Below are 24,495 nucleotides of genomic sequence, written 5' to 3' on the forward strand. Positions count from 1 at the left end.
ATGTCATTTTAAGCCCTGGCTGGTGTAGCTCAGTGGATTGAGCGCAGGCCTCCGAACCAAACAATCGCGGTTCAATTCCCAGTCAGGGCACATGCCTGGGTTGCAGACCGGTTCCCTGCAGGCCAGTTCCCAGCAGGGGACCCACGAAAGGCAACCATACATTGATGTTTCTCTCCCTCTTTCCTTCCCTTCCCTTCTAAAGATAAATAAATAAAATATTTAAAAAAATAAATTGCATGTCATTTTAGTGTGATTAAATCTCGACCTGCCCAGCTCTGTTCTGCCTGAGGTATGAGCCATCCCTTTGTCCTGCCCCTTAGTCACTTAGTAGCCAGCTTGGTTATCTCTTGCATGCCTGTAACTTGCACTCAAGTCAAGTTTGACTTAATAATGGCCCCAAAGCATATAAGGCTAGTGATGCTGGCAATTTGGATATGCCAATCAAAAAGCAGAAAGGTTCTTTATTTCAGTGAAAGGGTAAAAATTCTTGACTTTAGGAAAGAAAAAGAAATGTATGCTGAGGATGCTATGATCTGTGATAAGAGTGAACTTTCTTTTCTTTCTGTTTTAGTGTATTTTATTGATTATGCTGTTCCAGCTGATCATCAGCATGATTATGCTGAATACGGCTGTGCCATTTTTTTCTCTCCTTTATCTCCCTCTGCCCTGCAGCATTCTCTTCACCCATCTCTTCAGCATTCCCATCCCCTCTTAGTTCATGTCCATGGGTCATACACATAAGCTCTTAGGGTTCTCCATTTCTTATACTATTCTAAACACCAACCCCCCCGTCATCTATCTTGTGGCTAACAATTATGCTTCTTATTCTCTGTACCTTTTCTCCCATCTTTCCCCATTCCCTATCCCCCCTCCCCACTGATAACCCTTCAAGTGATCTCCACTTGTCATTCTGTTCCTGTACCAGTTGTTCGCTTAATTTGCTTTTGGTCTTGTTTTTGTTTTTTAGGTTTGGTTATTAATAGTTTGGGTTTGCTTTCATTTTACTGTTCATAGTTTTGATCTCCTTATTTTGCATAAATAAGTCCCTTTAACATTTCATATAATAAGGGCTTGGTGATGATGAACTCCTTTAACTTGTTCTTATCTGGGAAGCACTTTATCTGCCCTTCCATTCTAAATGAAAGCTTTGCTGGATAGAGTCATCTTGGATGGAGGTTCTTGCCTTTCATGACTTTGAATACTTCTCCCCAGCCTCTTCTTTTCAGCCACTTTCTTTGAGAAATTAGCTGACAGTCTTATGGGAATTCCTTTGTACATAACTGTCTCCTTTCCTGTTGCTGCTTTTAAGATTCTCTCTTTATCTTTAATCTTGGGTAATTTAATTATGTTGTGTCTTCTTGTGTTTCTTCTTGGATACAACTTCTTTGGGACAATCTGTGCTTCCTAGACTTGCATATCTATTTCCTTCACTAGATTGGGGAAGTTTTCCTTCATTATTTGTTCAAGTAAGTTTTCAATTTCTTGCTCTTCCTCTTCTCCTTCTGGTACCCCTACGATTCGGATGTTGGAATATTGAAAGGTTTCCCAGAGGTTCCTAAGCCTCTCCTTTTTTTAAAAAAATTTTTGTTTCTTCATTCTGTTCCAGTTGAATGTTTATTTCTTCCTTTTGTTCCAAATCACTGATTTCAGTTCTAGTTTTCCTCCCATCACTGTTGGTTCCCTGTTTATTTTGCTTTTTTTCACTTTGTATAGCTCTCACCTCTTTCTTTATTTTGAGACCATACTCAATCATTTCTGTGACCATTCTGATTACCAGTGTTTTGAACTCTGAATCTGATAAGTTGCCTGTATCCTCCTCACCTACTTCTTTTTCTGGAGTTTTGATCTGTTCTTTCATCTGGGCCATATTTCTTTGTCTCAGCATACCTGTTATATTGTAAGGAGTAGAGCCTTAGGTATTCACCCAGGCAGGTCAACCCACTTGGCTGTGTTGTGGCAGAGAGGGAACAGTGCCACTTGCTTGGCTCTCACTCTGCTTTCAGTGAGAATGAAAGCACCACACTTCCTTACTTCCTTACTTCCTCACTTCCCACAAGCAGATTGTGCCCTGTTAGGTGCTGATTCCAAGATGAGTGGGCTTGTGTATGTTCTAGGATCCCACAGGCCCCTCCAACAGAGTCTCCTGTTTGAGTGGGAGTTTCTGCCATTGCCACAACTCCCACAGAGGTTTTTGATGCTTTAGTTTCCTGCACTGAAACCCTGGGCTGTGCAGTCTGTCTCCCTCCCCAGTTGTTTCTCCCAGCTCATCCACACACAAATGTGGGATATCCAGGTCCACAAGCTTCTGCCTTGTCACACATCCTTGCTGCCCTGGCTTCACCTCTCTGCTCCTCCTACCAGTCTGGATGAATGTTTCTCTAACTCCTTGGCTGTCGGATTTCCATACAGTTCAATTTTCCCAAAGGTAGTTTTTCTCTCTGGCAGTTCTGGTTGTTTTTTGTTTTTAAATTGGTTGTTATCATTCTTTTGGTTATGCAAGGAAGCAAAGCATATTTACCTATGCCTTTATCTTGGCCAGAAGCTCCAAGAGTAAATTTTCTATTTGTGAAATTGTGAAGAAGGAAAAAGAAAGTTGAGCTAGTTTTGCTGTTGCACATCAAGCTGCAAAGGTCCTAGTCACAATGTATGGTGTTCAGCTGAGGTGGAAAAGGCATTATTAGATTTGTGGGTGGAAGGCATGCACAGAAACATGTTCCCATCGACATCTTTGCTTTGTGCCAGAAGTATTGGACCTACATGAATATGTCGGCAAGGGACCCCTGAAACCAATGACACAAAACCATTCATTGTAAGTGAGGGCAGGTTACACAGATTCAGGATGAAATTTAGACTGAAAAATAAAAATTACTGGGGAAAGACTAGACTACATGCACATGACTTTTATTACAGTATATTGTTATCATTGTTCTCTTTTATTATTACTTACTGTTGTAAATCTCTTATTGTGCCTAATTTATAAATAAAACTCTCTCACAGGCATTTATGTGTAGGAAATAAGAGTACATGTAGGGTATGGTGCTACCAGCAGTTTCAGGCATCCACTGGGGGGTCTTGGAACATGTCCCCCAAAGGTAAGGGGGAACTACTCTACTTTCTTAAATCTGAGGACACTGATTACTTTTGCAGGGGTGGATGGGAAGAAAGGCCACTGTTCAACACCAATTATTTTAGAAGGTAAAAATGTGTAGATTAAGGCAAAATAGAAATTATGCAAATTATAAGACTTTGGTTTAGAGAACACGCAAGTAAAGATTTTCTGGTTTCAGTTACTATTTATTTTTTGTCTTTTGTTTTGATGAAATAAAATATACTAAAAGACCTATTTCAATTCAGCAATTGTTTAAATGGGGCAATCCTGTATGTTCTCCCTCAACTGCCTGAGGCTCACAGTGTCCCCGGGCCCCATGCAGAAATACATCATCATTTCATGTGCTTAATGGCATAAAATTGACATATTTTACATATGGCGTATGGATTGTGCCCTTTATTACTACTTGTTTTTCATATCAGACGGTATTTCTGGCTACTGTTCGGGTTGCCAGTTTTTATAGTTCTCTCTTCCTGTGTGTGTGTATGTGTGTGTCTCCTTCATTTACTGTTTCAAGTACTCTAGAACACAGACCTCTGAAGGGGCCAGGGAGTTGGATGAGTAGGAAGCAGATTGGGAGTGCTTGAGAGAGCCTGTGGAGTATCTCTCAGTCCATCAGTATGGCGAACAGCCACTGATGATCGCTTCCAGGGCATTTGCTCCTATTGAAACCAGGAATCCATTTACAACAAGGTTCCTGAAATCTTCCCAGTGTTTTAAAATGAACTTCTGACAGGGGACGCAGAATCTAGACCAGCAGTTCACCATCAACCCTCACACAATTTAATAACCTACCACTTAAGCATCCCATTTCATAAACAACTGCATGTCTCTCCCCCAGGGCTCATTTTTTCAGGCTCCCTTTTAGCCTGAAAGGTGATTTCATTTCATAGGAAACCATGTCCAATCCATCTGGGGTGAGATTATCAAATGAAAGGAGTCCCTTTTCACCAGCAGCATTCTGTTTAAACAAGATGTGCTTCCTCAGAGCCAGTAACACAACATGCAAAGCCAGAGTGTGCTGCTGCAGCAGCGTTAGGCTAAACAAAAGGTGGGAGAAGGGAGGACACCGCCAAGCTGGTCTGAGTTTCAACAAAGTGGGAAATTAGAAAAGTCACAGCCTGAGCGTTGCTGCGGGGGTGTGCGGCAGAGATGGTTAAAGCGAGGTTGTGAACAGCCCACGTAACAGATAACTCATGTTGGGGACATTTCTCTGTGACTGTTTTCTGCCAGGACCAGTGTAATAGGGTGATCAAAGAAAGAGCAGAAGAGGCATCTTGGATTTCTACTGGATTCTAAAGTTAAACATAGCAAGTTGGAATGTCCTAAAAAGCTTTTAAAAATGGGACAAGAATGGAAACACTTTGAGGCAGCAGCTACTGCTTGAATATGCTGGGCAGCAGGTGTTGGGCCATGGTTTAGTCAAAATTTTCTCTAAAGAAGGGCACCGAAGCACCACCATCTCTCCATGATGAGTTCCAATGGTGAATATCACACTGCTTCCCCTTTAGAGAAGCTTCCAGCTGCCTCCCCCAGCATATGATTCCATCTTACTCTCCATGTAATTATCAAAATACTACCTGAAATCTAGTAGTTACCAAGGGGGAAGTGTTATGGGAGAAGCTTCCACAACACTGAGCTGCTGAATCTCAATGAATTGAGGGAGTCACTCACAAGCTGTTCATTCAAGTTCTGCATGTACACAGAACTTATGGGAAAATGTTAAGCACCAGTTATGGTTTCATCATGACTAATTTTTCTGCCTTGGAATGAAGCAAGCACAGCACAGCTGAAAAGGATATTTACGTGGATGGCAGGAGATGTGAAGTGGAGGTCAGGAAAGAGTCACAGGAAGGAAAATCCCTTCTATAATCAGATTTAAAGTTCATTTTCTTAAAACAATGAATATGGGGATCACTGGTTAGGCTTTTTACTATTTCCCTAAAATCTCTTCGGGTGTGCTCCCATGGTCTGTATTGTTGCTATGGAGAGAAGAGATGCCTGTTTGGGATCAAATTAGGGGCTGAGTGCAGAATAGGAGAAATGATGTATATGAAGTCCACTGGACAACTTTGAGCAAGCGTCACCCTGATGGAGAGATAGCTATATGAGAAATACTACACAGATGTGGCTTCTTTCAGGAGGGATGGGTAAGAGTTTGGCAATAAAGAAATATGACCATTTGGTGAGAGAAGACCCAGATGTGTCCACGCTCTAGTTAGAGAACTGCTGTTAGTGCTACCAAACAGTTTAACTTGTCCACTTGATCCAACCCTCTTAAGGAAGGGCTGCAGTGGGGACAAGGTTCAAGAAGGACAGGCGCTAGCATAGGAGACAGAAGCATCCGAGAACCCACCATCTGCAGAAGCCTGTGACAGTAAGTGTCCAGTCAGTCCAGTCAGTCTTTATCTACCTGCAATGCAGAGAGGTATTTCCAGTAGAGTGGGGCCTATGATCTAGCTCACACCATCAGAGAACAGCCCTTCCCCTCTCTATACATCGGGTGAAGCAAATAAACAAAAATATCGTTATTATTTACTTTCTACAAGAAAAAATGTTGTAGTCTAAGTCAAGCACGAAGATGGAGAAGTGGGTGGCAACATTACCCATCAAGCTGTGTGTGAAGAGGAATTATTTAAAGTGTGATAATGGTAGTCTTTACAATACAAATATTTACCATTGGGATACAGACTTAGGGAAGAATGGTGAATCTCACTGTGTGCACAATAGAGAGTATGTAAATCATACAAGTACTAACTTAAAATCACGGTCTCCTGGGAAGTGTGAAGATATGCCATCAGGCCACAAATGATTATGGGTTAATTTTGTTTGCTTTATTTTCTCCTCTTTTAACACACAGAAGGAATGTGCTGTATACTGGGCTGTTTAAACACAGAACAGCCGAATTTTATTACATTTGTTTTAATAACAGCTTTCTTAACTGGGTTACAAGTTGGGCTTCTACTTCTGGAACCTAAGGAGAGCTTGGCTGTACAACATCTTGTAAGCAGAGGTCTCTTTGCAGGGGCACAAAGAAGCAACTGGTAGATCCTTGGTACAGGAAGTCCAGGCATGGGAAGAAAACCATGCTGGCCATCCAGTTTTTGTGAATTCACATTACGGTGGGAGGAAACAAATGCAGTTAAACAAGAATTTGGTAGATGTGTAAATAGGGAAATGAGGAGACTATGCCCTCAGGGAGGAAAGCATGCTCAAACCCTATTTGTGCCCATTTAATGCAAATTCACCAATTTCAGCATTTGTAAGCTGTAAGTGCTAGGCCAAGATGTTATGCTCTTTGTAACCCTGAGTGTCAGGATAGGTGTCTGAATGCACTAGGTTTATAAAGGAAGAAAGCCTTGACTCCCATTGGAAAAGTCATAGAGTGTTTACCTAGGAGAGACCTACGCTTTAACCTGAGAACTCACTTCAGATCCATGCCTCGTGTCTACTCTTACCACTCAACTCTAGTGCACTTGTGGGTTTCTCACTCATTGAAAAGCACTGTTCCCTCTATTTCCCTTCTATTGTTAGCTTGGCCAGGGAACATGCTTAGATAAGGAGAAAGGAAAGAGAGAGCAAAGTTTCAATGGCTAAGGAAAAAGAAGCAAGAAATCTTGAAAGTGAGGATAAAACATCTGAATATGATAAAGAAAACAATAGTTTTTGTAGAGAAAAAAAAAGATGTCAGTAGACTGAAAAACAAACAAAAAAAACCCTGTTAGATTAGAAAGGATTTTCGGAAGAAAGATCATTTTTATACTGAAAGCAACCAGCACCTGGGGAAAAGATTTTACTTTTGCAGTGAAATAGCATTGGTGTTGCAAGATGTTGGCTAGATGTTGAAGTGGAAGTAAAATCATGTTCTGTTTGGGCCCCTGGCTGAGTGAGTTTCATTTGTAGAAGCTTGGCCAGATGTTACCAGATGTCCAGTGAGATCCCTGTGAGGGAGGCATGACAGACCAGAGGGACAACCCTGCAGTCTCGATTAAAAGAGCTACTCAGTCCGCTGAAACCGAGAGGGTTCTGTGGGGAGAGTATAGCATTTAGGAATGCAAAGAGGCAGAAACAGAAAAACTGATACCATGTTTCTGATAATGATTCCCAGATATATATTTGGAGCAGCCTAAAGGGACTCCTTCCAGGGAGGGCTGTCATTTGTAAAGTGCCCCTCTCACCTTGGAGTGTTCTCATTTTGTCAGAGGTGCAGTGGTTGATATGGCTGGGAATACAATAGAAGGTCACACTGCCTCTGAGTCAGTCTCAGGCAGCATGTAGGATGAGGGCATTGGCTACCTGGGCCTTCTCCACTGGTCACCATTGTTTACTCCAGGCACCCTTGGTAGACTGCAACAGAAACACTGCCAGAAGGAAGGGATGAGGAAAGAAAGGCAGTGAACTTAAGGTTTAAGAATGGAGATAGGATAAACATAAATGAAAATATACTACAACACTAATAATAATAATAATAATAATAATATAAAACATGCAAGTAAGATTACATGCAGAACTACTAAGCATGCTTACCTATATGCAGTCATATATACACACAAGCAGGAATGCCGAGGAAATGCAAAATTGACTCGGCCTACTGGGATCAGACTGGGCATTAGAGAATGGCATGCTTGCAGAGTTTTTGAAAAGGGGTATAAACAAAGACATCCGGGGGTGGGGGAGAAGGTGGTGGGATGTGCTGAGGGTCAGGAGGTTGCATGCATGGATCATGCAAGGGACAGAAGCACCGATGTTAAGCTGTGGAGGTGCTTGCAAACTGGACAGTCAGGGAAGGAGGAGGATGAACTGGTAGCTGATGAGAGGGGGCAGCTCCCTCCATAGCTCAGGACAGCACACAAGGAGCCTGGTCGAGTTTTGACTGTATTCTCCTATGGGCTATTAATAAGGAGTCATTCTCTATCACACATGCTCCTGGAGGCCCTGGACCAAGGGCACATGTTGACACTGAAATGCACTTTTTGGGGGTGGTGGTGAAGGGATCACTGATGATGATAGCACAGACAACCAGGAAATGTATATATGCAACCCTTTGTTTCACTAAGAGAGAAGAAGCTGCAGCAGATAATGACTTAATGAGCTGAAAATTACTGAGGAGATACAGAAGCAGAGACATCTTTCATGGATCAGAGGAAGTTCCATTTCAAATGCATTAAGTAGAAATGAAGAAGGAGTTGAAAGCCTGGAATGAGGATGGCTGTGTACAGTGATGCTGTGATTAAAGCCAATTAAGTTAAAACAAAGAAGTTCCACGATTATTCCATAAAATGATTCCCTTTTTTCTGGGACTTCACAGGACCCTCTACTGAGGTCTGATTGGGGGTCATGGGGCATTCTTTTTCTGTGCCTCATTAAAACAGATGTGGAATGTTCCAAATGCTTTCCCCAGGTCCAGCCATTCCTGGGAACAGAAGCAGGTTCCTTATCCTTTCCAGGCAGTGACATGTGGAAGGAAATGATTCCTCCAGACCAGAAATCTGGATTCCCCGCCTCCCATGGAGAACCGTGGGAAGTCAGATCCAGCGCAAGCAAGAGTCAGATCCAGGGTTGGCACACACTCTCCCCTCTCTCCTCTTAGCAACAGCCTGTGATATTTCCTGGTCCTGAATTTATTTCCTGTCCATCCTTCCTGCCGGTTTTTGAGGGCAGTAGTGCTTTTTTACCCTCTCCTTTTGCAGCCTGGTGTGCTTGCTTGCTTGCTTTCAAGGAATTCAAAGGTTGACTTCCAAGGTCTATCCCGCATACTCCCATCTGCTTTTTCTATCGAACTCTTGAGGGAAGCTCTCATTGGCTATATATCTAGGTTCCATTTCCTGCCCTTCCATTTGTGGACAGCAGCCAGGAAACTCTTCCTGGTGAGTTTCTGTGTATGTGTGTGTCTAGGAATGGCATTACTGCTGCAAAGCAGACAAGTGGGGATATGTTTTAATTTAGTTCTCAATTGGAAAAGGTTCAGTTAAATAGACCAACCTACAAAACAAGATGAAAACAAAACAACGAAAGCCCACATACCACAAAAGCAAAGAAAAAAAAAAAATCAAAACAACCCCCACCCGAAATCCAAACCCCATCAAATCTCAAACAAAAGAGTCACTGGATCCAAGTAATACAATAGCCGTTAGAGGCATGTATGGAGTCTGTGGGCTGAACTTCAGCCTGTCACAGGCAGTTATGAAAGATGTCATTTAATTTGCTTAAAAAAACTGTAAAAGGCAGATTGGATAGCTGTATTTTAGCAAATGTGTTTGCACTAAGGGTACCTTCTGTTGAACAGTTCTGCCCACAAGCTGTCTGCAGAATATAGAACATCTCTCGAGCATGCTTGCCACCTTGAAGCAGGGCAGTCGGGAGCAGAAAAAAAAAGAACAGAATGCAGAAAAAAGGTGAAGAAAAAGAGAGAAATGAAGGACAGCAAGTCTAGTACCATCAATACATTTAGAAATGAGATTAGCCAAGTGTGACAATAGAATTTAAATGACACACAGAGAGACATTAAGATTGCAGTAAATAACATACTATGGAAAATTCAGCCAGAGAGCACTTTCTGTTCAGCTTAGCTACAGAGTTGGAACGAAAGCACAGGTCTATTATTCATTTTACTGGCTCTTTTGCATTCCAGCACTATACATCATGTTTTAATCTTAGCACTAATCATTAGTGGTTTTTGTTTTGGGTGTTTTTTTTTGCTAGTTACTCCAAACAGTCAGTGATCACATTGCCCCACACAGCTCTGAGGACTCACACTTACCAACTATGTCAAACCACAGAGGGGTGTTAGCTGGCTGCACAGACACCACCCCCACAATCTCGGTGACTCTATCGCTCTCCATGACTGTGAAGTTATAAAATGGCTCGTCAAAGGTAAGTGGTATAGGTGAAGGGGGTGGTTTCTTAATCCATTCAATGTGCAGGCGGGCCGTGGAGGATTTCTGTGGGCGCCCATTGTCCACCGCCTTTATCTACTCACACAGGGAGAGAACACAGAAAACTGTCTTAGAGATTGGAGCTGGTGGACATTTGGATCTGTCACTCATATATTGTTGAGCTGAGCATCTGTACTCATCACAGTGTCAGCAAAAGGAAGAAGAGAGTGGAGATCTGGGAAGCGTGATCTCAGGAATGGGGAGGAAACAAGTTGGTCATGTGGGGGCCGCATGTCCCATTTGCCAGACAGTGATTTGGACCACTGCCAACTTTACAGATGTGGAAAACTTGAAAAACAAATGTTGCGTTTACAATTTTTATGTTTTATGGTCATGAATGGAAATAAAGTGCCTTGTGAATTCTGCTTACGTGTGAATAAAGTGTGTGTGCACAGAAGTGTGTGTGTCTGTGGTCATGTTTTGCAGCTCCTTCCTTCTGCTTTACTCTGGAGAAAAATTTCACTCACACAGATTGCCAGACAAGCGATGGGAGTAGGTGTGGGAAAGGCAGCAGCCTTGCTCTAACCACCTCAGAGCCCCTCCAGTTATGCCAGCAAGCTAGGGCACCTGAAATCAGTGGAGTGGGAATGAGGTGGTTAATGATTCTTCTGTAGGGTCTGATATAAAAGCTGAGGGAAGTAAGTCTCCTCACCCACATGTGCAGGGTTAATTGTTATGGTGTCCTGGACTCAAATTGGGGCAGGGCAGTTAAGTCCAGCAAGTACTCACCACTGAGAGAAAATAAAAATAAAGGATTTTTAAATACTACATTAAAAATAACATTTTGGTCCTGGCCAGGTAGGTCAGCTGGTCAGAACATTGTCCTGATACACCAAGGTTGCAAGTTTAATCCCAGGTCAGGGCACATACCAGTATCAACTGATGAATGCATAAATAAATGGAACAAGAAATCAATGCCTCTTTCTCTCTGTCTCCCTCCCCTTCCCTCTTCCATTCTAAAATCAATAAATAAAAAATTTTAAATAATATTTGTAGATGAATAACTAATAGTTACAGCTTTTATAAACAGTGGCAATTCTTTGTTCCTTAATGCTATGTACTCATGAATGATCACTCTGCCCTGGAAAATTCCGGGGAGATGGAGGACCCTTGAAGGTAGATTGCTTATGTCAGGTCTCTTAGGAGCAAAGCCTGAGTAGGAATTACAGTACAAATGATTTCTGGGGACAGGGAAAGTGTTCTCAGGAGAAAGGAATGAAGAAAGCAGGATGAACAGGAAAGATGTGAAGCAAGAATGTGGTCTCAGTTGAAGTTTAATCTCAGCCTTATCCCACAGGGAGTTTGGAATCATTAACTGCACCACAGAGTTGGATCCATGTGTAGACTAGGGAGTTGGACTTTTCTATCAGGTGTCAGTCAGTCCTTGGTTGTGGGCTGCTGGCTGGGGTAAGAATGTGGAACCAAGAAGTTCAGCCAAGGATGACTCTCTGGTGAAGAGGGCAGCTATGAGCCTTTAGCAGCCAACAGTCAGTTATAGTGGCTGGGGGTAGCTACACCAGCCTGGTAAAGGAAAGCTGGGTGGGGCATCAACTGTATCCACTTCAGTCCATCCAGTCCTCAAAGATTCCCACTGACAAGTCTCACATAGCTGCCATAGCACTTATTACACCAGAGCTTTAATGGTAGCAACAGGGCTGGGTTTTTTTTTTTTTTACCATCTTTTGCCTGCTCACTGTTCTGGATATATTACTGAGCAGGGAAAGAACTTAAGTCCAGACTGTAGAAGTGTAAGATAAATTAAGAGACTCAGATCATTCTTTAAAATAATAAAGAACTGACTGCATATAGCAGAGAAAGTTGAGGACTAAGAGGAGGATGGCAGATAGCAGCAACACTTGACATTTTGGGGGACCCTGGAAGGTGCTCATCATTTGCAGGATGACCAATTGCATTTATGGCATAGGTGCTACATGTCTAATGTGGTTAACAGTGAGGGGAGCAGGCTGGCACCTTAAATATGAGAGTTTATGTTTCTATTTGATATGGTACTTATGCTTGTTTTTATGTTTAATTTTCTTTTCTTTTTTTTTTAAATGTTTTTTTTAAATAATTTTATTTATTTTTCTAGACTTTATTTATTTATCTTTAGAATGGAAGGGAAGGAGAGAGGGAGAGATATATCAATGTATGGTTGCTTCTCATGCGACCCCTGCTGGGAACTGGCCTGCAACCCAGGGATGTGCCCTGACTGGGAATCGAACCACGACCTTTTGGTTCTCAGGCCCGTGCTCAATCCACTGAGCTACACCAGCCAGGGCTTATGTTTAATTTTCTAATACTAAAAACAAATTAGTCAACTTTTGCTTTTTTCACTTTTTAGAAAATATATAGCTGTGATTTGTGTCTCACAATTCACACAGCTAAATTCATGCTTTGTCACATAGTCAACAATTACAAGTATGGCTGTCTTTGGGAATTCTTGGAGTCATATTGACTGATGTTGAGTAGCAGGTGGGATATGTCATTCTGCTATTCCCCTACCCTCTGTTTACATCTATGCTCAATCCCTTCAAACAATTTAGGGTTGCAGGAAGTATGTTGAATATGTGATGGAGCAGGCTGTGAATGGAGAATGAGGGGGTTTGCTGATAGGAAACAACCAAACGAAATGGTATCATTATTGAGGAATACCATTGAAACAGAAGTAGCCTTCCATTGCTATGCGATCTGTACATTTTACTCTAAAGATTTATTGTTCAAAGGAATATACATGAATAAGAAAGTGGTTCTCTCCCCTCATTAATGTTATTGAAGTTCAGAATAATCTTACCGTTAGGATGTCATAACTCCCTGCTGTAAACTGCTTTCTGGAAGAAACCATGCCAGTTTTAGGGTCAATAAAGAACTTTCCGTCATCATTCCCATCCACTATACTGTAGGAGATTTCAGCGTTGGGGCCCTCATCTCTATCAAATGCAAAAGCCCTGTAAATGGGTTCTCCCCGCTTCTTCCGGTCACGTTCTGGTAGCTTGATCTGGTAGACCTTCTCTGGGAACTGGGGCTTGTTGTCATTTTCATCCAGGACCTGAACCACCACCCAAATGGTTGACTGTTTTGGAGAGGAACCGCCATCTGTCACAGTCACCTGAGATTTTAAAGAAAAAGCATTTTACAGTCAGAAAGGAGAAAGTCTTTTCTTGCCACTCCTCTTCCTGCTTCCCCACAGAAGGTCTATTCTGTGCTTGAGAACATCTCAACTTTTCCTATTCCTATAGTTCATGTCAAATGCACAACTCTTGTTAGTTTATCCATAAACACAGGGGAATGCCCTAAATCAAATAATGGGAACCACTGCTGAAAGGTTCAGAGGGAGGTAAGCCTCTCATGGTATGGAGCGAAGAGGAAGAAGAAATAGGACTGCTTTGCAAAATGTACCAACTTACGCAGACTTACTAGACCTAAACTATGCCCCCCACAACAGACACAGAACAATGCGACAAGTATATGTTAAACCATGGGTGTTTCTTCTAAACTTGGCCATTGCCATTCAATTTTTTTCACCATTTCTTTTTTCTTTTTCTTCCATCTTTGCATAAAATTTGTGATATTTGCATTGTTAATAAACAAAGACAAGCTGAAATATACACTTCACAATTTTGATGCTTGGTTGGAACTATATTTGACAGTTAAAATATGATTTTGACAGTCACAAAATAACTTTTTTCCTCTAAAAAATGGATACCCCTTCCCATATCTCTGAGATGCTATTCTTATGTATGTCTTTGAAAACTGAGAAAGAGGAGAGATGTGAAGAGCACAAATATAAAAATTTTTGTATGGCAAATGTAAAAAGTCTTTGAGTTTTACTGTGAATAATCTTCTTAGTCATAGTGATAAGAATTACTATTATATTCATACTTAACATGTGGATGGTGGCAAAGTATATAAAGCACTCTTCCATACATCATCTCATTCACTTTCCAAGACACCCTCTTCAGTAAGTGGAACAGGTTTATTTATTCCCATTATATAGATTAGAAAATAGAGGCACAGAGGTCCCATTGTTACCAAGTGCTAAAGCCAAGTATTGAATTTTTGGCAATTCTGTTTTACCACAAAACCTGGAAGAACCTATACTTAATCTTCAAATCATTACCTTGAATACAACAACTTATTACATCAAAATTTGTATTTGGAGACTGGAAAGAACATGCAGATGACCTCGTCATCAACAGGAGAAAAACACCAGTGAATTATAGCACCTGGTCATCCACATTTTTAGCTAATAAACCAACCTGACGGGAATAATGGGGAAAAAAGGCCAAAAATTTGGCAAAACAAATTAAAGACTTTTTGAAAAATGGAATTACAATCTAGTTTGGTTTCTTTTCTAAGGTGGAGGATAGATATTTTAGAGTTCTTGCTTTCTTTCAAAAATTAATCAAGTTCCCTTCCAAGGTTATTTTCCCTATTGGTTTGTTATATTTCACACACACACATACACACACACACACACACCCAAAACATCAAGGCCAACATGTGCCAAGGCTGAATTTTGACTCTTGAGCTAATTTCTGGATATGCTGAATTCTGAAGAGGCATGTTCTGCTGCGGCCAAACTAAAAAGTTACACTCCCAGGTGAGCTGTGTGGACCAAACAAAACACATTGATTTCTTGGCTGCTCAACTCCTCTGCTTCTCTTTTCTGCTTGAACAGCCTCCTTCCATATTCATACAATTCTCAGTCTTCACCATGCACAAAATCACCTCCTCACTGGTTGTCAATCAGTGCCCCATGGTGAGCCCTGAGATGGAGCTCTGGTACTGGTTCAAGGCCAGGTGGCTGCCAAGGAAAAGAGCAACTCCCTTGGCTGTGGTTCACTGCTCACTTGAGTGTTCTGCTCTTGTAAAAATGTTTTCCTTTGGAGTAAACCGGCATCATCAAACTCTGGTGCTCGAGGTGTGTGTAAGCAGGGAAGGAGGGTAGCTGCACAGGCTCCTGAAGCAGCTCCCAGGTGTGCTATGGGAAACTGGGTCACCTATGTCACCACCTGACCTCAAGCACACAGCTCTCTTGCTCCCTCAGGCTGCACAGGCATCCTTCAGGTCCCACAGCACATGCTTCCATCTTGGGGCTTTTGCACATGAGGTCCTCTCACCCTGAAGTGCTTGCTCTCTCCATCCCTCCCCCTGGGTCTTGCCTACTTATCCTTTAGGTCCAGCTGAAATATCATTTCCTCAGGGATGCCTCCTCTGACACCACAGGCCAAGTGCCAGCCCCTTCCCCTAATCCCCTCCCAAATTATTTACTGTTAAATTGTCCTAAGTACTTCTTTTTTGTAGTACTTCCTATTGTGGAAATTAGCTACATATATGATTCTCCAACTTAACTTGATAGGCTGCATGAGGGAAAAAGAGTTTGCTTTTTGTTCACCGCTCTTACGCATGTCAAGCCACATAGAATATGCTCTACATATGCTTATTTAATGAATGAGGCTTTAATTCAACTCCTACTGACATAATCTCTTTAGCCAAAGCAGTCTTGCATTGTAAAACACTCCACAGAGCATTCAAGGGCCTCTATAACATCACCACAAGGTGTCCTTCCTATCTTTGGCCTATATCTCTTACATCTTCTTACCGATGGCTTCAATTGCCACCTGTACGCTGATAATTCTCCATTGTGTACTCTTGCACCTGAGCCTCGTTTCCCATCTTCAAACAAACATGTTTAACTATTTAGTAGGAATCTACTCTCTGGCCCTCTCACATGTACCCCAACATCCCCAATCACAGACTGAAATCACTACCCTCAAACCTCCTCCTTCTCCTATTTCCATCGTCTCAATGAATGGCACCCCCATCTACCCTCACACTGGTACACACCAGAATCCTGGGAATCCATCTAGAATCCCTGCTCTGTCTAACTGCCCACATTCGATCGAAGTTAGAGGCCTCATGTGTTTCTCATGTGCACTCCCTATGCCAGTCTCCTCTGCCACACTGCCCTATGGACAGGCCTCATTTGTACCATGCTTGGACTACCACATTAGTCTCCTGGTGTCCCTGCCATTAGCCTTCGCTGTTGTAAAGTGTTATTTGTTCCTCACAAATCAGACCTGCACATCACTCTTCAGGGCCTCCTTGAGGTCAAGGAGCTGGCTGGCCTTGATTATCTTCGGTCAATCACTGTCTCTTCCCTTCCCTCTATGCTCACTTACACTGTGAGTCTGGGTGGTCCCGAGCATGCTGTGCTCTTATACCTCCACTCCACTGCACAGCTGTTGGGCTCTATGAGTGCCTTCAGTTTGGACAACACCTGACTCATTCTAGAAGCTTCCATTCAAACGCTCCTTCTTCTACAAAGCCATTCCTGCCTCCTGCACACTGAGGTAGGCACCATCACCCTGTTCCCACTCCACTGTGTGCACAGTTCCAGGGTACTAATTATCATCTTGCTTTTTATATGTCTGCTTGTTGGTCTCTACTCAGTCATTTCAGACCTTGAGCAGTTTGAGATGAGGGATGGTCTCTTATTCATTGTTATGTTCTGGCAGTCGGTATAGCCCTAAGTGCCAAATAAGTGTTGTTGAATAAAATTAAGAGTCAATTTACCCAAAACTCTTCCCTATGATAATAAACAGAGAGCACATTCAGATACTGAAGGGTCTGTTTCTTCAACTATAACAAAGAAACTGATAACATATCTTTCAAGCACTTCTCACTCTAGGATTCTATGAATGGAGTTCAGGTAGAGACAAAGTTTCAACCTTGCACTCTGTGGTTCATAACCAACTTACATCACTGAGAACACTACTAATCCCATAATTACTCTCAATGATTTCTAGGCAATTCTAAAAGTGTGCTGGCCACTTATCTACAATCTACTGACATGATCTATTCATGTGTTTGGCTCCTTCAGTTCACTGTGAGCTATTCAAAGGCAGAGACCTTGTCTTTTGCATCTCTTTCCCGGAACCCGGGGTACTCTTACTAAATGTTTCCTGAACTGAACTATGTCTTAATTTCCATTATTATTTGTGTGAAAATTCATAAACATAAATCTCAGTTAAAATGGAGCTGGGAGGCTAAAAAGAGACACGTCACACACATGTCACTCAACACATGCTACTGATCTGAACAGAAAGAGATACGATATATGCCTTGCATCTTCAATAGGTATACCACATCACTTCCTCAGCAGGAGGAAGAAAAGATTTCCCCTTGCCCTGTAACAGCTCAGCCAGTGAGAGACTGCCATAACACAGCCAATCAAAAGTTACATATGAGGTCTGTCCAGAAGCTATCCAGCCATGTACTATGAAATATAGAGACATTTATTGAAGATACAAGATACAAGAAACATTGGATGTAGGACAATGACTCCTCAATTCCCTTCAAAGTAGGCACCTTGGGACCTCACACAGTTCTCCCAGTCACCATCAGCTGCCCCATCATATTTTCCTGAATCTCATCAGTGGTCTGAAATCCCTTCCCTTTCAAAGGTGATTTTAGTTTTCGGAAAAGCCAGAGATCACAGGGCACCAAATCCGGGCTATAGTGGGGCTGAGTCACCTGGGTAATTTGATGTTTCACAAAATAACTGAATGAGATGTGATGCGAGAGTTGGCCGTGGCCATGATGAAGCTGTTAATCACCAGTTGCCCATAGCTGCGGCCTCCTCAGTCATCCAAATAGTTTTCACAGAGGAATGCTCATGCTTAATGGAAAATTTGATGCATATTCATTGCTTTACTTGCCAGTTGCTTTTGAATGCAATGGCCACACAGTACACATGCTCACTCAACAGCACCTACCGTCCCCACTGACTAGTACAGTGAGATCATCATTATTCATGCATGTATATTTCAGTCCACTCTCCTTGGCTGCCAGTTACATCAATGTGGTGCGATCTGTTCTTGTTATATTAACAATAGCTGGACTTTATCTGTATAGACCTCATCGTATATATTTACAACTTTCAGTTTGCTTCAGTGGAGTCTTCATTTACCACAGCACCTACCAAGTCCTCTTGCATTCCTCTCCTTAGTTTCTCTGGATTTGTGTGTGGTTCAACTTTAGACCATGTGCCCCAAACTACAATTCTTTGTTGTTTTCAAATTCTTTCTTCATTTTGCTGGAGAAATATCTGGCAGTCTATTTGTTTAAGGTCAACATTTTCCTAGACTGCTTCATGTATCCAGCCATGTTTGTACCTAGATGTCTGTTCTTTGATGTTTCCATCATAATAGACTTCATACTTAATACTGACATAGGTCTCATCACATCGTGAGGAATTAGCTTATAAGGAAGAAGTAGCAGCAGTGGAGATCAAAGCAACTAACTTCAATAAGTCCCTTTTTTCTCCTCCTTTGCATCATTTTTCCTTAATGACGCAAAGAATTAGCCATTGTTCAGACACTATCTATTGTCTTCTTGCTCTGCCACAACCTGACAAAAATATATGAAGCCATTTTAACTTAGATTTTATGTTCTCATCATTGGTCAATAATCAGTGGTTTGGCAATTAATCAAAAGCCTGGAAGATTAATTTCTTCAGTTGTTTGTAGCTAACAAAAGGAACCACAAGTAGTCCAGTACCACTGAGAGAATAACACAATCCATTTCAATTTTCTGTGGTACTTGTGGTCTGTGAAATCCAGGCAGAACCAAAAGGTAATCAATGTGGTCCAATGGATTATGACAACATTACAAGGAGGAACATGTTTTTCACTTTATCTGTGGAAGATGAAGAAGCTTTATAAAACAAAATATGGATGAACATTGGGAATTCTGAAGCTTTGGCATCTGGTGGAAGACTATACTTCTCACTCACTGAAATTGCCCGACAGATTTATTTTTGTTGTCTTCCCGCAGTAGAATATAGTGTGTAAGCTGACTCAGAACTGACACCTTGTGTCTTGTCACTGGCTTGTCCCTAGTGATTACATGAGGGTTTGAGAATATATTCCATTGTTTCTAAGATGGAGAGTTCAATTCCATCATTCTCCTCAACCATTAATTTGTTGAAAATTAATGGTTATTTACAGGCCACTATATATAAAAAACTCTCTTCAGGGATTACATACCTCCTCCCACTGCACTTTATTTGTCTTTGACCCTTTATCTTTATGTGGTTTAACTTACCATATATACACATATATATGCTTACTTATTGCATGTCTGTTTCTATTAGAACCTGAGCTCCGTAAAGCATAGACATTCATCTGTTTTGTACACAGATGTATCCCTAGCATCTATAATAGTAGGTGTAGTAAGCATTTAATAAATATTTGTTATAAATGAAATATTCATTTACTGCCTTCTTGTTACAAAACTCTCTTCCAGGCAAATTGAGAGATAAACCAACCAACAAATATACATGGATTCCTATTGAATTCACCTCCCCCATGCCTCAAAACCTCTGTAGTATCCAGACCTGCAATCATTTTGCCACAGTTTAGATGTTTTCAATAACAGCTCAAAACAGCCCATTTATTAATTGATAGCTTTAATTTTTACAAAGCTCTTCATAATATTGAGCGTGAAGCTACTTGCCTATATTTAGCCTAGACTGCCTGTAGCTTAACAGACTACTTTTACTCTTCAAAACTATGCAGAAAAAGTCAGCTTCCTCTTCCAAATTGTTTCAGTTATCTACTGTGGTATAATCCCAAAATAAGTGGCTTAAAATAACCATATCCTTTTATTGTCTTTCCCGGTTCTAGGGGTGGAATGAGGCAGCTCTTCCTTGAAGTTTCTCATGCAAACACAGTCATAGGTAGCTGGGCCTCTAGTCATTAAATATGCCTGTTGGCTGATGATGGCCCCTGGCTGGGACCTCGGGTGTAGCTGAGGCCAGCAGCCCCAGTACTTACAAGTGGCCTTTTTGTGTGGCTTGTGCCTCCTCGAAGCACAGTGGCTGCATTCTAAGACCAAAGGGCCTAAAGTACAGAAAGTAACAGGTGGCAATTTCTTAAGGCTGAGCCCAGAAACTGGCACAGCATCATGTGACCCATATGCTACTCACTAATAGTCTCAGAGTTCAGGTTCAAGGAGAAGGATCATAAGCCCTACTTTATGAGAGGTGAGTTAAGTAATTTAGGGGGCCATATTTTAAAATCCCCATACTCATAAAATCCTTAAGTATATATGATATTCCTCACCCAAGACTGAAAGACTCTAATTCATATCATCACTTCTCAGGTCATTCATTATACATAATGAATTGTTATTCATTATACTGGTTACCTCTTTCAGGTATTTTCTCATATACCAGCTTCCTTAAAATACAAAGGCCAGGACAAAACAACAGCATGTTAAACTTGTTCAGCTCTCTGCAAGCTGCCTGTGTAGGCCTACAGACAATGTCATGTGTATTTATTCAGTCCACAATGCTACTTATTTTGGATGACAGCCCTGTCACACAGCTTTGTGACATGAAGGAATCAAACTACTTAGGTCTTCTTCCTGTGAAAAGCAAAAAACTCTTAATGTGTGCTTTCCTTTTGGGGGCCAAACTGCAAGATTTTACATTTTTCCTTATTAAATTTTATGTTACTGGAGACTTTGACTCCTAATCTAGATTGTTGTAATAATCATAATGATGACAGGTAACAGGCATCAAAAGCTTATCCTGTATCTGAACCCTGGCTGGTGTAGCTCAGTGGGTTGAGTGCAGGTCTGCAAACCAGAGGATCATGCTTCAATCCCCAGTCAGGGCACATGACCGGGTTGCAAGCTAGTTCCCTGCAGGCCAGTCCCCAGCAGGGGATGTACTAGAGGCAACCATACATTGATGTTTCTCTCCCTCTCTCCTTCCCCTCTAAAGATAAATAAATAAATAAATATTTAAAAAAAGCTTATCCTGTATCAAAAACTCACTGTGAGAGGCCAGCTCATGCTGCTTAATTGGTCCTTTAATTTCTTTATTTGTTAAAACAACCTCATGAGATAGTTACTATTATTACATATATTTTATAAATAAATAAATTGAATTTATAAACATTCAAGGTCACACTGCTCATATGTAGCAGAACCTTATTTTAATCCTGGCAATTGGGCTCTGCACCAGAAATTATCAAACTACAACCAAATCTGGTTCTTGTTTTTGTAAATAAAGTTTTATTGGGAGGCAGTCATGCCCATTCAGATTATCCATGCATATTATCTATGGCTGCTTTGCTGCTGTAAGGCATAGTTGAGTAGTTGAGTAGTTGAAACAGAGGCCTAAAACATTGTCCTTTTACAGAAAAATTTGCCGATCTCTGTCTTAAACTATGCGTTCTGCTGCCTCTTTTGTTACAGTGACAAAATGTCACTTATTATATACCTGCCTTGCTCAGTCCTCGGCACAATCATTTACATTGTCACTATTTTTCACGGGAACACTGTAGGCTACGCCATTTTTATTCTTTGGCTGGAGACAATGAAACTTGGGAGTTAGGTAACTTTTGCAAGGCCACTCAGCCAGTAAGTGACAGAACGCAGGTCTGCACCCAAGTGATTTTGGCATCACAGCTCATGCTCTGGTTCCTACCTTGCACAGGTTGTGTAGAGATAGAGGCATCTATTAACCACCTGTGTAAAATTCTCTCCCCAAGTGTAGCTTTGGATCAAAATCTAGCTGGTAGCCATGCTTCTAGAATACAGCTTTTCCCTTCTGTGATCCTTGGGACCATCTTTGACTGTCTCCAGTCTTTGCACACCTTTCCTATTCTCCTCAATTGCTTAAAAACTGCCACTAGGTCTGAGTCATGATAGCAGCTTCTGTCAGCTCTCCAAGGTCTGAGACCCCAATTTACATAGTGCAGCTACATCTTCTTCTGCTACCTTGCTATTTCCATATCTTCAGCTCCTCTTCACAAATCCTGCTCTACTCTTTTCCCTGGTGAAGAAGATGGGAGGGTGGAAGGGCTGGGTGGTCCCCAGTTCCCGTTGCCTCTTATTTTTCAGGCACTTGGTGTTTACTCTGTGCAGGCCCTCTCCCTTCTATATGCTTCACAAATATTAACTCATTTGTGCTCTGGTCAGTCCTGGGAGATGGAGGAATGGTTGTCCCCATACTACAGATTAGAAACATGAAAGATGGAGTAAAGTGAATTCAACCTGGTCCAGGGTCTGCGCCCTTAACCTCTACCCGATGCTTCCTCTCACCTAAATGCTTGCTTCAGATAGTGAGAGTGGCCACATTCTCCTTCCTCTGCATACAGTTCAAACATGCCCCTTCATTGGCCTCAGCCCCATAGTTTTAGTAAGGAGGCAAGTAGATGGCATGTGGCCTGCGGCTGCTCCACGGTGCCAGCTGTACCCTGAAGCCTCAGTAGACAAACAGGTTACTCTTCACATGGCAGGTGGGGGCTGTGGTCTCAGGACATCCAAGATGCATCTCCTCAGAGCACAGTTCCTGGTAATCCAGCTGCCACTATCTAGGCTGAACACCCCCCTTCAAATACCAAGTATCCCTGAGCTCATACTTGGCTGCTGCATCCCTTCTCTCTGTTCTGGAAATACTCCTTCTTCTCAAGTACTCCATGCCCTTATTTATTCTGAGTCTCTTGATTGCTATAAGCTATTTTAGTACCTGGTATTCTTTTAAAGAAAAAGATAAAAATCAAAAGCAGTTTATTTTTCCCTCCTCCCCGTTATCATTAAAAGTCTTAGGGTCCAGCTAATAGAATTTGCGCAAGGAAGAAATCTAAAGATAAAGCTATTTCAACTAAGTCATAACTTCCAACTCCAAGTGTCAAGTAGATTACAGATACGCAGCAATATCAATCCTCCTGACTCTTGGGTAGACGAGTATAACCACATGCAGCTGGACCCTAGGGCTACTCACCTCTGGCTGGGGTTAGCCTTTCTCTTTACCTAAAGATATTATACAAATATTATCATACTTTGTGTGTACCATACAGGAAAAAGATTAGGAAACCCTGTAACAAATTATTAATATTAGAAGTATGTTACTCTCTCAGATCTGGTTGCATTTTAAAACATTATGTCTAGAGATCACTGGATCCAAAGGACATACTATCTAAGGGTAGTGTTTTAGGTGCTATGACTGTTGAAAATTAATTTCAGTGAGGAAGCCTATTTTCACTAGTTTCTTACAAGAGCAGTTGCAGACAGCACAGCTTTCCCCATTTGTGTGTGCTTGGGCGTTTCCGTTCTGTCACCGCACGTGCAGGATGACAGGAACTACTGTTGAGCATTCTCTTAGCCCTATCATGTTTTCACATGTACAAAAGAACTTCATAGCAAAGGGGAACTGTCTTTCCTTACCTCTATTATACTCAGGAAAGCAGAGAGTCATGAGGCGTTAAAAGAACTCTAGAGTAAGTGAAAGTTTATACTTCATTCTCGTTCAGTCCACTAGTTTTACAGGTGAGAAAACAGGTCTAGACAGATGAGCTTCACAGCCGGACAGCATATTACTAGCAATAACCTCAGTCTTCCCGGACATTGGTTCCACAATTCCAAGCTGCCCTCCCAGCACTGCATTCGTAATAAGACCGGCATTCATAAATCTCATGTGTGCGATTTCAATGTTGCAGAGGTTTTGATTTAGGTATTTTTCAGAATGTTAAACCCTTCAAAAAAGGGATGTGTTTAGAATAGATATTATATATATTTTTAATTTGCAAAATGTTTCATAAACATTACATATTCAATCCTTCTAAGAGAGCAGGGAGGTTGCAAACAGCTCTACCTCCTCTTCACAAGTGGAGAAACAGAGAAATGATCTTTCTCAAAGAATACTCAGGGGCCGATACCAAGGTGCGGGCTGGAATTCAGACCTCTCTGAATTCCAGCACAGTTGAGAAGATAAGCACAGTTGAGAAGACAAGCATTTTCAGCTTTTTCTGGAAAGAAAACTATCTACAAACAGTAAATTAAAGGGTAGGTCTCTAAGGAGGAACAACTCTTAAAGATAAACCTTCTGAAAGGTGAAATCACTGAGCTAAAATGAACATGCACTATGACCCACATTTTCCACAGAGGAAAAGAATAAAGCCAGCCTTAAACCATCAGGTTTTATTACATGTGATTTATTCGACCTGTGGTTTAGCATTAAGAGTTAATTATTTGGAATGGGTAGATGCTCTGGTTACTCACCATCCTGCCTTCTGTGCTGAGCCCCAAGCCCTGTGTTTGCTTTTAGGTACCACTGAGGGCCATGTTCTCTGGACGGTGAAATAGTCATGTCCCTGCTATTTCCAGTTTAAGTAAGTCAGGTATTTCAGGAGATGTACACTTATTGAGTTGAGTAAATTTATAGAAATGGTTTATTTTATAGGGGAAAGTCTTTCTCTGAAATAAGGAGAAAGGAATTAGGAATTAAAAGGAAAGGAGGAATGAAGGACTAGACAAGAGGAAGGAAAAATGGAAGGGGGAAGAAAGGACTGAATATGAAAGGACTGAATAAGGAAAAGGGGAAGGCAGGTAGCCTTTGGGAAGAGTTGAGTCTCAGAGGCACAGAGAAGCTTTCTC

General features: G+C 41.6%; 1 protein-coding gene across 2 annotated transcripts in view; it reads right to left on the minus strand.

Annotated features, from left to right (window-relative positions):
- The window catches only part of FAT3 (FAT atypical cadherin 3), a 649,640-nt gene that overhangs the window by 117,678 nt on the left and 507,467 nt on the right, over nt 1–24,495 (minus strand). For both annotated transcript variants that reach the window (XM_053656923.1, XM_053656924.1), the window contains 2 exons: nt 12,836–13,150; nt 9,870–10,080 (listed from right to left, as the gene is read on the minus strand). In XM_053656923.1, coding sequence (XP_053512898.1) covers nt 9,870–10,080; nt 12,836–13,150 — 526 coding nt within the window. The remainder of the gene's footprint in view (nt 1–9,869; nt 10,081–12,835; nt 13,151–24,495) is intronic.

The sequence above is a fragment of the Artibeus jamaicensis genome, unplaced genomic scaffold (assembly GCF_021234435.1).
Source record: "Artibeus jamaicensis isolate MK-2021 breed Jamaican fruit bat unplaced genomic scaffold, CSHL_Jam_final scaffold_3128, whole genome shotgun sequence".
NCBI lineage: Eukaryota > Metazoa > Chordata > Mammalia > Chiroptera > Phyllostomidae > Artibeus > Artibeus jamaicensis.